The sequence below is a fragment of the Acinonyx jubatus genome, chromosome A3 (genome assembly GCF_027475565.1).
Source record: "Acinonyx jubatus isolate Ajub_Pintada_27869175 chromosome A3, VMU_Ajub_asm_v1.0, whole genome shotgun sequence".
Classification (NCBI taxonomy): Eukaryota; Metazoa; Chordata; class Mammalia; order Carnivora; family Felidae; genus Acinonyx; species Acinonyx jubatus.
In genome coordinates, this window is record NC_069388.1 from 88,709,500 (window position 1) to 88,723,669 (window position 14,170).

Genomic DNA, 14,170 nt, shown 5'->3' on the forward strand with positions numbered 1-14,170 from the left:
GAAGCCAAAATCTTAATCAAAATATTAGCAAATAAAAAATACGATTCCAGTAAAACATTAAAAATCTACATATACTGGAGAAAACCTTATGGTGACCAACAACAGACACTGGGAAAATATCACAAAACTCAACAACCATACCTGAGTTTTAAAAATTCACACACCTCTAAGCAAAAGCACGATTCCTGCTTAATGCTGAAGTACTAGAAGCACTTGCATCAAAGTAAGGAAACAAAAGGATGTCTGCCATCATCACCATTACTCAGCACTACTCTGGGGCAATTAGATAAGACTTATACAAGAAACACCCATATCAGAAAGGAAGAGGCAAAATTAATATTATCTTAATGTGATTGCATACTTCAAAAATTCAAGAAAACCAACCAAAACAACTAAAATAATCAGAATCTGATGGTCAACTTATATAAAAATGTATATGAAAATCAATAGCTTTCCTATATACTAAACAATAACCATGTGGAAGGCAGGTATCAATTAAAAAAACACAAAATGTCTAGGGATAAACTTAAGACACTTGAAAAATTAACAAAGTACACTATAGAACTGCATAAGAGGAAGAAATAAAAGACATGAAGAAATGAAGAAATATATCTTGTTCTTGGGTAGAAAGACTCAGTATTGTCAAGAGAATAAGACTGCCTATATTAATCTACAACTTGAATGAAATAATAATCAAAATCTCATGAATATTTTTATTTTACCTTGCAAAAATATTCTAAGTTCTTTGGAAGAACAAATATCCCAGAATGGCGGTGAATATTCTGAAAAAGAAGAGGAAGGAAGAGAGACTAGCCCTACAAGATGCTCAAAGATATATGGCCATGGTTATTAAAACAGTGTGGAATCCCTGTAGGAACAGATAAAGAGAATGAAAGACTCCAAATTATATGGCAATCTGGTGTACACATAAATAATCTGGGGAGAAACGACACATGTATTTGATAAATGGTGTTGGACAAACTGATTAGCATTTATAACTGGAAAAAAATGGAGGGAGCCTTGAGAAAAAAATTTCTGGCAAGAACAAAGATTTAAACATAAAAACAAAACCACAAAAGTACTAAATGAAAAAGTGGACAAATATTTTTATAATCTTGAAATAGGGAAACCCTTTCTAATCATTGTACTAAAATCCATACATCATAAAGGAAAAGATCAGCAGGACAAAATAAGAAAGTTACATACAGCAAGAATACCTCATGAACAAAATAAGAAAAAGGCAACCTGGGGAAAAATACATATAACATATACAACGAGCTAATATCCTTACCACACAAAGAAATGGACAAAGGATAGAAACAGAAAATAATGATCAATAATCCAAATCAGTATTTTTTTAAGTACATTAAGACAAATTTATCCAAATTGAAAAGAATAAAAACTGAGTAGCCAACAAGTAATAGTGAAAAAACACAGGCAGACACAAACACAACAGAAGGGATTTTGCATGTACAATCTTTTTGGAGAGGAATTTAGCAGTCTTTATTACTTTTTTTTTTTTTAAGTAACAGAGCATTAAAAAGAACACAACACATTTATCAGTTAAAAAGAAAAACAGTTCAACATTATAACTTACCAATCTTGGAAGGAAAAAGAGTTTCATCATCAAGCTGATCCTGAACCCAAGTCATCAAATAGTCAATGTATTTTGGAGCAGAACATTTGATTGGCTTTTTAATATTGGTACCATCTGCCCAATGATATTCATATCTGGGGAGAAAAAGATTTTATTGATATGAGTTTTCAAAAACATCAACAAATCTACAACTTGTAATCAAAGTAGGCCCACAATTTCTCAGTAGACGTTACACACAACTTTATTAAATTACCTCTCAAGTTCTGCTGAAGATTACTCAAAGTTCCCTACAGAATTATCCTGAAATATGAGCTATAATTGAAAGAGAAAAGGAGGATAATGTGGCAGCTGACAGTGCCAGAATGGATTTTTTTTTTTTAACACAGCCCTAGGAAAGATAAAGGAACTACACATTCCAGGCAGAGGGTGCTGAGGACTGGGTAAGAGACTGATGCATCCACCCCATTCTACAACAGTTGGCCATGAAAGTATCACCATCAGAGTCAAGACAGTAAGACTGTTTCTTGGAGAGGGTAAGTAAAGAAACATCCTGAGGCATGCATCTTTTCCTCTCTCCCTTTGCTGAGCTAGAATGATTAAGACTTCTGCAAAACTTCACTGTGTGAAGCATTTAAGCCATAGAGAAGTTTAATTAATAAAACTTAACACAAAATAAAAACATTCCTCCAAAATACTGTAATTAAAAATAGGACTATAAACTCATTGGACACTTTTTTCCTTTATACCTATAGCAAATTCAGGAAGGACAGTTTTTTCCCAAGGGGTAAATATCTCACTCAATACCATCTATCCTCACATAAAATGGCCAATTATTGGCAAAAAGACTGGAAAGAAACACACTAAAACATTAATCCCACCACACCTTGACTTAACATTATGGGTGATAAAGAGTTCCATGTTTCTTAATATTTCTTGAAATTTATTATAGTCAAATTTTCAATTTTTTATTTTTAAAGTTTATTTATTTATTTTGAGAGAGAGCGAGCGAGCGCGCACACGCACACACCCACTCACAAGCTAGGGAGAGGCAGAGAAGGAGCGAGAGAATCCCAAGCAGACTCCAAGCTGACAGTACACAGCCCAAGGCAGGGCTTGATCTCACAAACCCTGAGCCGAGATCAAGAGTCGGACGCTTAACCAACTGAGCCACCCACGTGCCTCTATAGTCAGACTTTTAAAACCTAGCATCTTTGAGCCAGATTAAAGCAGCACAATTTGCAAGTAATTAACATAAATTACACACAAGAAAAAATTGAACATTACTTACTATAATGCAATTAAATACTAAATACCACATACCAAAATATTTAATAACAAAAAGCTTATAGGGAAGTATTCGAGAACTCATAAAACTGAACTACTTTTACACAAGCAAACAGATAAGGAAAACAAAAAAGCTTTATAAATTGATTTGCATCAATTAGCAGTTAGCTTTATTTAGTACTTCAAGTACCTATATAATAGGCAGTATATGTACCTTGGACCTGCAGACATGACTGGACAGCTTGCTTCAGTGCAGAATTCTGTAATAGTCCCATATAACATGTTGATCTGGTTGAAGAAATCCACAGCTGGAAAGATAAAAGGAAAATTGTGTTAAAATGTTTGTGCCAACACAGTAAAATATCAGACCTCTCAGTTGAAGAAAAATGGACAATGCCTTCAAGTTCTTGAATAAATCCCCAGGAGATTCAACAATCCAGAGGCGCTGCAAATTCTCTTCTAAGTTGCTTCTTCTCAAGTTGTTTACTTAACTTTAAAATTAACTTTTAATATATATTCACTTTAATATACTAAGCTTTTACCCAGCATAGAAGAGCAGGAAAATAAAACATTAGCGGCAATTCTAACTTAATGGTGACTATTGGATCATTAGAATATATAATTTGATTATATCCAAAGGAATAAAAAAAATCTATTGCTTGCTATCAATCTGGACCAGACAATACCATTTGTGTTAGGAGAAACTGTTGTGGAATATACTGTGAAGGAGAAGGTGTAGCAGCTATATTAATAAGCATTTGAAAAATCTTATAAAACACCTGAAGCCTAGGGACACCTGAGTGGCTCAGTCGGTTGAGCATCTGACTTCGGCTCAGATCATGATCTCACGGTTTGTGAGTTTGAGCCTCAAACTGGGCTTGCTGCTGTCAGCCTGTCAGCATAAAGCTTGCTTCCGATCCTCTGTCCCCCTTTCTCTACCCCTCCCCCGCTTGCACTCTCCCAAAAATAAGTAAATAGTTAAAAAAACAAAACAAACAAAAAAACAACCTGAAGCCTAACTCATGCTGAGGACATAAAAAGGACATGGGATAATATCCCTTGCCTCTGAGACTCTAGCTAAGAGAAGGGACAAAATTGAAACAAAGAGTACAACATGTTAAGGGTTCAGAGAAAAGACAACATCTTGAAGGGCTGAGGTAGTCAGAGAGCACTTCCTTCAGGAGCTTCAGCTAGGTATGGAAGACAATGGAGGAGGAAGGGGGTAAGTAATGAACTTATCTGAGTAAAATGTTCCTCTGCAAAGACACCCACATAAGCTTTGGAAAGTTTGAAAAAATGTTTCAGTTCCCTGTCTAAAGGAGTACCTACCTAAAAACCAACTAGGGCTTTTCCAAGTTTCTTAAAAATCAAGTAGACAAAAAAGTTCTACCTTGTCAAAAGGATTTTTATATAAAACTCCCTCACTTATAAACCTTCCTCTTAATGAGTCATGTTTCTAAGAAAGTAATAGGCATTCAATATTCATTCAAAACAAACAGTATGCCCAGATGGTGTGCTGGCTTATTGGTCTAAAGCAGCTGTTCTCAAAATGTGGTCCGGGGATCCCTCCTAGTTTCAAGGGGCATCTGTGAGGTCAGAGCATTTCAATGGCTCTTTTCACACTCATCCTCTCAGAAGGCACAGTGGAGTTGTCCAGAGGCTCCTGATGTGAGGCATCACAACAGAATGAATGCTGAAGTGGACAGGACGACTCGGTTGTCTCCTATTAAGCCAAACATGAAAAGAGATTTCCAAACATGTAAAACAATGCCATACTCATCACTAAAACTCAATTTGGAAAACAATCATTTTTCATAAAAATATATTTAGGTCAACATGCAGTGAGTTATTTTTAAAAAATTAGAAAGTATTTATGGGGCGCCTGGGTGGCTCAGTCGGTTAAGTGTCCGACTTCAGCTCGGGTCATGATCTCGTGGTTTCTGAGTTCAAGCCCCGCGTCAGGCTCTTGTGCTGACAGCTCGGAGCCTGAAGACTGCTTTGGATTCTGTGTCTCCTCCTCTCTCTGCCCCTCCCATGCTCATGCTCTGTCTCTCTTTGTCTCTCAATTTATTATTAATTATATAATATATAATTTATTATTTATTTATTATAAATGTTAAAAAAAATTTTAATAAAAAAATTAAAAAGTATTTAAAATGTCTCAATTTTAATTTCTAACACAGTAAGTGTCACTAGATATAACCTACATAATTAAAAGCTCTTTGGGGTTCTTGATAATTTTTTAGAGAATAAAGGGATCTCGAGACTGAAAGTTTTGAGAACAGCTAACCTAAAGAAAAAGTCTCAAAAACTGAAGGCTGAAGAAGGCCAACAGATGCCTTCAAAATAACAGATGATAATTTGAGTTAAGGTTTAAAAGAACAGGGGAGAGGGGTGTCTGGGTGGCTCAGTAGGTTGAGTGGTTAAATGCCCGACTTTGGCTCAGGTCATGATCTCACAGCTCCTGAGTTCGAGCCCCACGTCGGGCTCTGTGCTGACAGCTCAGAGTCTGGAGCCTCCTTTGGATTCTGTGTCTCCCTCTCTTTCTGCCCATCCCCTGTTCACATGCTCTCTCTCAAAAATAAACATTTAAATTTTTTTAATCTTTATTTATTTTTGAGAGACAGCGTGTGAGCAGGGGAGGAGCAGAGAGAGAGGGAGACAGAATAGGAAGCAGGCTCCAGGCTCCGAGCTGTCAGCACAGAGCCTGACGTGGGGCTCGAACTCACGAACCATGAGATCATGATCTGAGCTGAAGTCGGACGCTTAACCGACTGAGCCACCCTAGGCGCCTCCCTCAAAAATAAACATTAAAAAAAATTTTTTTAATTAAAAATAAACATTAAAAAGATTAAAAATAAAAGAACAGGGGAGGGTCTTTTTTGAATATATTATGCTTCACATGGCTCACAAATAAAAAGATACATAAAAATATATAGTGATTTTTTTTTAATGTTTTATTTTTGAGAGAGAGAGAGAAAGAGAGAGAGAAACAGAGCATGAGTGGGGAGGGGCAGAGAGAAGGGGACAACAGAATCCAAAGCAGTCGCCAGGCTCTGAGATGTCAGCACAGAGCCTGACACAGGGCTCAAACTCACAAACTGTGAAATCATGACCTGAGCCAAAGTCAGACACTTAACCAACTGAGCCACCCAGGCACCCTTATAAATGATAAATTTAATCCCAGTCACTCCAACTTCCTCTTACAGATAACCACTACATTATTTTTTTTTTTTGTCTCCTGCCTCCTAAGTACCTTTATCCTGTGTTACACAAAATATATCTGTACATAGTTCTGTACCCTGTTTTTTCCTCTTAGTAATATGAATAATGGCTTTTTAATGTGCTGAGGAAAACAAAATTTTTTCTCAATATGGCTACTAGAGTTTTAAATTACATTTGTAGTGCACATTATATTTCTATCAGACAGTGCTGGTCAAAGGAGTGATTAGCATTAGCTGAATTAACTCCACATAAAAAGATAGCTAGACACCATGGAAGTATACACACGGTTGGGAGTATATGCCACCACTGAAGTAGTCTTACAAACAAACAAAATCAAACTTGAATTTGAACAAAGCTCCAAATCTGTGCAAACATGGGTGCCGCTAGCCACATACGGCTACTTACATTAAAAATAAATTTAAAATTTAGTTCCAGTCACTCTAGCCACATTTCTAGAGCTAAATGGCCACAGTACAGATATAGAACATATGCATCATTGCAAGAAATTATACTGGACAGTGTTGCTCTAGATCTAACATTTACAGGAAATAAAAGGAAGAAGAGAACATAATGGATGCCCTGAGGGTATAATCAACAGAATTCATACTGTGGTAAACAAATGAACTGGTTTCTTCAACAATAACAAAATAGCAAGAAAAATAGACTGCAATGAGGGGAAACCTGTGGATTAAGAGATTCAAGAAACATTACACACAGGCCTTGTTAGTCCTGATTTAAAACAACCATAAATTTTTTTAAAAAGAAACATTTAGGGGCACCTGGGTGGCTCAGTTGGTTGAGTGTCCGACTTCTGCTCAGATCATGATCTCACAGTTCGTGAATTCGAACCCCACATCGGGCTCTGTGCTGACAGCTTGGAGCCTGGAGCCTGCTTCAGATTCTGTGTGTCACTCTCTCTCTGTCCCTCCCTCACTCATGCTCTGTCTCTCTCTCTCTCTCTCTCAAAAATAAATAATAGAACATTTTTAAAAATTAAAATAAAAAAAAAAGAAACATTTATAAGACAATCAGGGAAAATGTGAACACTGACTGGATATTTGCTAACAAAGGAATGACAGTATTGTCATTATCTTTAAAAGGGGGTGTTCTTGTCTTTTAGAGATAGGGAATATTTATAAATGAAATATATTTGGGATTCACTTCAAATCAATCAGGGAGAGGTGGGTCGGCCTGCAAATGAGGAACAAAGAGAAGTGGGGAGAGGTGGGGAGGGGAGGGAGGTGGAGAGGGAGGAATGAAAATATAGAAAGAAAAAAAACAATCAGGGTGAGATACAGAAGCATGAACTGGCCATGAATTGACAGTTGTTGAAAGTGGATAATGGATGCCTGGGAATTCACTATACTAGTTTCTCTACTTCTGTATGTTTGAAATTTTCCATTAAGAAGTTTAAAAATTCCTGTAACATCTAAATTTCCTAACAGATTTAAACCTTATCACCCAGCACTGATCTCAGAAATGACGGGCTTGGGGCACCTGGGTGGCTCAGTTGGTTGAGTATCAATCTTGATTTGGGCTCAGGTCACAATCCCAGAGTCCTGGGATCAAGCTCCGCATTGGGCTCTGCACTGAGGTGAAGCCTGCTTAAGATTCTCTTTCTCTCCCCCACCACCCCTCTCCCCGACTCGCATGCACGGACTCTCTAAAATTAAAAGAAAAAAGAAAAAAAAGAAATGACAGGCTCAAATATTCAAATCTCTAACTTCAGTACATATAACCTTCCATGTAATGCTAGCTTTCTTGAACTCAGAGTGATTTTCAGCTCATGGGTCCCTCCTGTTTTCTCCCAATTTCTTAATTTCCTTCTGACCACTTCTAAGTCACAACAATCAAGTGACTGCCCATATGAACTGCAACGGGCTTTTGTGTATACGCAGGCAGATGAGAGCTGCTGGGAGTGGGGGTGCAACTGTGAGGATGCGTTCCCTGCAAAGTCATAGAATTTTGCATTCCAATCTTTTATTTGACCTTACTCAGCAATTCATCCATTCTATCCTCAGAAATTAACCCAAAGCACTCAACGTTTCTCCTCCAGTCTGTCTACTCAACCACACTGGCTACAACCAAGTACTCTGAAAAGAACACAGTTTCTAATGTATTTGTACTTCTGAGTTTCTTTACAGGTACAGCATTATACTACAACAGTTATACCTGTAAAAGGAAATTCATTAACAAAAAAATGTTGGCAAAATGTTCTTATAAATCAGCAAAGCTGAATGCTATTGAAAACTTACTGTTAACAGCAATCCATTCATTGAGGTCCTCTCCCTCTGGTAACATAACAGCTTGTCTCAGATTCCCACTTCCCAGAGTTGCTTCTGCATGTTTTAAGAGTTCATACTGATGAGAGCCCTCAGGGATATTCTTCTTTGGTTTGAACGTTTTGGAAGAGCGGCTGCTGCTGTTAGGTTGAAAGTAAAAGTATTATCAATTTTTAGGACTGAAAGCAGCATGGCATAATTTTAGGCATATAAATTGTTCTGAAAATAAAAAATACTCCCTGAAAAGTGCCAGGATGGGGAGGGTGTTATGATCCTAATCTGAGTGCCAAAAGTTAAAATAATTACATTAAGTGTCAGCTAGGGTAAAAGAGAAATTAGTATTTTAATACACTTGGTGAAAGGGTAAAGTGTATAATATTTTGGGAAGGCAATATAACAAGATCTACAGACGTGGGAAGTACTTTCAACCCATCCCTTCTACTTCTAGGTATTTCTCCTAGATATGGATAAGGATGTGCTTCCCAAGATTGGTTTTAACAGTGAAAAATGTGGAAACAATCCTAAAGCTTATTAGTAGAGGAATAAATAAATCACAATACATCCATAACATGGAATACTACACAGTAGTTAAGAACAAGATAGAGCTACATGTATTCACATGGAAAGATCTCAAGACATAATTTAACATATTAAAAGACAAAATGTACAGTGGAAGTCCATTCTGTAAATGCATAGATAACGTTAGAAAGGGGGCACCAGAGGAAGAGCATGCGACTCTTAATATCAGGGTTGAGTTTGAGGCCCACATTGGGTGTAGAGATTACTTAAAAATAAAATCTTAAGAAAAAGAAAACTAACATGAAATGATATCTCAAGATTCACTATGATCTTCATCTAAATTAATACCTTTATGCTTCCAATGGTACCATCAAAACAGTGTAAACAATCCACAAAACGGGAGAAAGTATTTGCAATTCATAGAGGTGATAAAGGACCTGTATCCAGGATAAAGAATTCTTCCAACTTAAAAACAAAAAAACAACCCAATTTAAAAATGATCACAAGAGGGGTGCCTGGGTGGCTCAGTCAGTTGAGCGTCGACATCAGCTCAGGTCATGATCTCACAGCTCATGAGTTCGAGCCCCGCGTCAGGCTCTGTGCTGACAGCTCAGAGCCCGGAGCCTATTTCTGCTTCTGTGTCTCCCTCTCTCTCTGCCCCTAACCCACTCACATTCTGTCTCTGTCTCTCTCAAAAATAAACAAACGTTAAAAATAATAAAAATAAATAAATAAATAAATAAATAAAAATGATCACAAGATTCAAACACATTACTCCAAAGAAGATATACAAATGGCCAATAGCATACAAAAATATGCTGACCATCATTAGTCATTAGGAAAATGCAAATTAAAATCATGAGAGAACATTTCACATTCATTCAGGATGACTATAATCAAAAAGACAATTAACAAGTGCTACTTAGGATGTAGGTAAATTGAAACTCTCATGCAGTGCTGGTGGGAATGCAAAATGGTGCAGTGTTTTGAAAAAGTTTGGCAGTTCCTCAAAAGGTTAAACAGTTACTATATAACTTCTCATTCTACTCAGACAGAATGAGAAATGAAAGTGTACATCCAATACAAAAATCTGTACACAAAAGTTACAGATGTATATAAAAGTTACAGATGAATAATGGCTGCATTATTCATAACAGTCAAAAAGTGGAAACTCAAATGCCTGTCAACAAAACACAGTTTAAAAGAAAAAAAGGGCCTCACATTTAGATCCAAAAAGTAACTAAGCAACTGAGCATCCACAATCAAACCACTAATTTAACATGAACTCATAAGAGAAAGACTTTGGGGGAGAAGGGAGAGACTGTTCCAGTAATATGGAAATTTACAATTATAATCTAAGTCATACAAACTTTTAGACATGGTAATCATACTGTGTAGACCATACTCCTAAAAAATAATCGACAGGTAGGAAAAAATAATTTGAACAGATATTCTCCATAGTGCTATTTTATAACAGCAAAATACTAGACAGAATCCAAACTTCTCTGCTCTGTATTGGTTTGATAAGATTTCAAATCCATTTATGACTTGTTTTAATCCATTTGTTTATGACTTAAGTTTGTTTTAATTCGCTTGTTTATGACAAAGACAAAAAAAAGTTTTCATATAAGAATAAAGTAAATTGTGTCAAGACATCATCCTCGCATCTGTTCTCACCCATAACTCAGTAGTTCAGCTGCTCAGGGACCCTGCTGGGGCTTAACAATGAAAACTTATTAAGAAGTAACTACGGCAAGGAGACATTTTGACTACAAATACCAAGAATTTGTGAAGAGTCCTCAAGAGTGTTGGGTATGGGCAAGGTGACACTCTGATGATCTGAACAGTTCTCTGTAAACCTTGGGACAATTAGCCCCTGCCACGCAAATGCCCAGCCCCAGAAGGAAAATCCACCTGCCGGTCAACACCAGCACCATGGTTCCCTGGCAACAAGGAACTTTTACTATCGTGCTGGCAGCTGGACCTCAGCTCTGGGTTGGGTAAGCCCAACTCCTCTCCTCAGTACTGACTCGTATAAAGATACACCTCAACTAAATTTGGACTTTATTTCTTTCATGTCCCCTTGCCTGGAACAATAGTGTAAATAATCTATCACTGATTTGAAATATTTCACTAGCTTATTAAGAAACTTATCCTGTATGCACTTGGCTTATGAAATTCCTACAGCAAACCTAGGTTAAATAAATTGCTGGCAAGGACCAACTCAGTCTCTGAGTGTAATTTGCTTCCCAAAGCAAAACATTCTCACAGTAAGAAACTGGATAAACTCTGGTTACAGAATACTATACAATTGAATAATAAATTTAATGAAAATATCAAACATGTGGACGATGGATGTTTACTCAATCACACAACACACATTCAAGTAATGTACCAGGTAGAGAGAGCCACCTGAAAATAATGTGTTGGAGCAATGCTTCCCAAACCTAAAAATGTTTAAGAATCATCAGAGGAGCGCCTGGGTGGCTCACTTGGTTAAGCATCAGACTCTCATTCTGGCTCAGGTCATATCTCAGAGTTGGTAAGGTGGAGCTGAGCAGGGCTCTGCAGGGAGCCGTGCGGAGCCCGCTTGGGATTCTTTCTCTCTCAAAATAAGCATTTTTCAAAAATCGTCAGATAATTTACAAAAGTTTCCATTTAAGACTCATTTGGGCCCCAGGCCTTATCTCTAAAATATGATTCTACCCAGGAAAAGTTAATTACACAAAGTGACAGGGCCAGCCTGGCTGGCTCAATCAGGAGAGCATGCCACTCTTGATCTCGGAGTTGTAAGTTTGAGCCCCACACCGGGTGTAGAGATTACTTAAAAATGAATAAATAAAATCTACACAAATTCACAATGTGGCTGAATTCGCACTGGACAGAAGTCTGCATGCAAGGCCGCAGCTTAACTTCAAGCTTCCCAAACTGCAGCACTACCCGTTTTCCGGGGGCAGTGTTTTTCCACGGGGGTAATTTAATACTGAAGGTAATAAAACTTAACAAACGGTGGAGTAAAACGCTAAGTCAGAATGGATCATTAGACTAGACGGCTCCAGACTTGAAAGGAATGGGAAGCCCAGAGACAGGGTTCGGGGTTCCGCCCCTGGGTCGTCCCGCCGCCCTCAGGGGCGCTCGGGCGGAAAAGTCTGGAGGCACTGCCGGCCTCGGAGCCTCACTACTCCGCAACCCTCTCCGCTTCCTTTGCCTCGACCTTCACCTCCATCTGCCTGGGCCCACGTCCGGGCCTCCCCCGTGGCCCGCGGGAGTGGGGGGAGGGGTGGCAAAGCAAACGTCAGTCACTTCGACCCCAACCCCGGGGCCCGGCCCTAGCCTCGGGCACCTCCTTGCCCCCTTCCTCGCCCTTGCCCTCGGCCTTCAGCCCTGGGGCCCTCGGCTCGGCCACACTCACAAGAGGAAGCTCATCTTCTATCCTCGGAGGGGAGGGGCCGTTGGCCCCCGCCGCGGTCTGGACTCGTAACCCGCGCGGGAACCACGAGGAAGCGGACAGCCCTCAGCTCTCCGCCAGCGGAAACACCGAGAGCCGCTGCTCCGAGCCGGGGGTCTTGCCGGTGCTAGCTGCTACGCTCGCCACCCCCACCTTGCCGACCCGAAATGCGGAACCAGCAAAATCTCGCGAGCGAAGGCTTCGGCTCGCCCCGCCCCTGCGAGAGGGACTGGGCGCGCCCCTTTGCGCCCCGCCCACTCCTAAAGCTCAGCCAATCAGCGGCCTCCGAGCCGGGACTGCCTTCTCCTGAAGGCGTGGTCAGGTAGCTCTCCTTGACCTGGAGGAGTGGCTCACCTTGTGCTTGGTCTGCGTTGTTGCTGTTGGGTTCAGTCCCATCTTCTCCTTATGGCAGGAGTCTCTAAAAGCGCTGCAATTTTTAAAAATTTAGTTTTATTTTTAAATGGAAATATAATTCACATAATATGAAATTGGCCCTTTAGAAATATACACTCTAGTGGTATTTTTCCTCTATTTAGAGTTGCACAACCATCACCTCTAATTCTAGAACATTTTTCCCCAAAAAGAAACCCATCATTTCTCTTTCTTCCTTCTGGCAACCCCTGGCAACAACTGGTCTACATTTTTTTTATATGGTATTGCACCTGGACATTTCACATAAATGGAATTATACAAATATGGTCTTGTGACTGGCTTCTCTCACTTAGCATAATATTTTCAAGGTTCATCCACATTGTAGTACTTAATTCCTATATATCAGTACTTAACTCCTTTTTATGGCTGAATAATATTCCACTATAGGAGTATACCTATTTTGTTTATCCATTCATCAGCTGATGGACATTTGAGTTGTTTCTACTTTTTGACTATTATAAGTAGTGCTACTACCAACATTCCTGTACTGGTTCTTGTATGGATAAATGTGTGCATTTCTCTTGGGTATTATATCCAGGAGGGGCTGGATAGTATGCTAACTAAATATATGTTTAACTTTTTGAGGAATTCCCAAACTGTTTTCCGAATTGGCAGCACCATTTTACATTCACACTGGCACCTGTCTAAGGGTTCTAATATTTCCATATCCTTTACTATTTCCTAGACATTTACTATTGTCTTTTTTATTATAGCCATCATAATAGTGGGTGTGAAGTGATATCTCATTGTAGATTTTGATTTGCATTTCCCTGCCAGCTACTGTTGAGAACACTTTCATGTGCTTATTGGTCATTTGAAACAAATTTATTTTCACCTTCCTTTAAAGTTATCTCAGCCCCTCAAAGGACAATACAACAACCCAAAAGGGGTTCCATTCCAATAACAGTGTAGCTCACCTTCTCCAGGACATCACCATCCCTTTGTTCCTCAACACCCACCTACCTGGATTCTGCACACTGCTTGAAACTGCAGAAATTCTTCTCATCAAGCTCTCCAGTGTCTTAGTTTTTAAAGTCCATGAACATTTTTTAGTCCTTATCTTACTTGTCATTTAGTTCTATCTGGCCTATTCTACCAGACTTCTCATTTGATCACAGTGATTCCTTAAAAAAAAAAAAAAAAAAAAAAAAAAATATATATATATATATATATATATATATATATATATAACCAAAAAAACCTCTTTATTACTCCCTGTGATCTGGCTTCTATAAGGTGAGATTATAAGAAAAGAGGAGACCATGGCCAGAGATGTTGTAATAGTTTATTTTAGCCACACTTTTTTGTTAGCAAGTGACAGAAACCTACATTGTTCATATTTCTATCTGACCTGTCTTATATTTTCTTTCTTACTAGACTGTG

At 38.7% G+C, this 14,170-nt stretch overlaps 1 protein-coding gene across 3 annotated transcripts in view; it reads right to left on the reverse strand.

The window, feature by feature from the left end:
* The window catches only part of MOB1A (MOB kinase activator 1A), a 33,197-nt gene extending 20,633 nt beyond the window's left edge, over window positions 1-12,564 (reverse strand). For 2 of the 3 annotated variants that reach the window (XM_053200783.1, XM_053200784.1), the window contains exons 1-4: window positions 12,320-12,562; window positions 8,362-8,528; window positions 3,096-3,189; window positions 1,598-1,731 (exon numbers count right to left, since the gene is read on the reverse strand). In XM_053200783.1, coding sequence (XP_053056758.1) covers window positions 1,598-1,731; window positions 3,096-3,189; window positions 8,362-8,528; window positions 12,320-12,333 — 409 coding nt within the window. In that variant the 5' untranslated portion in view covers window positions 12,334-12,562. Of the gene's footprint in view, window positions 1-1,597; window positions 1,732-3,095; window positions 3,190-8,361; window positions 8,529-12,319 lie in introns of all 3 variants that reach the window. The other variant, XM_053200785.1, reaches the window with a different exon arrangement.
* Window positions 12,565-14,170: the final 1,606 nt, after the last annotated feature.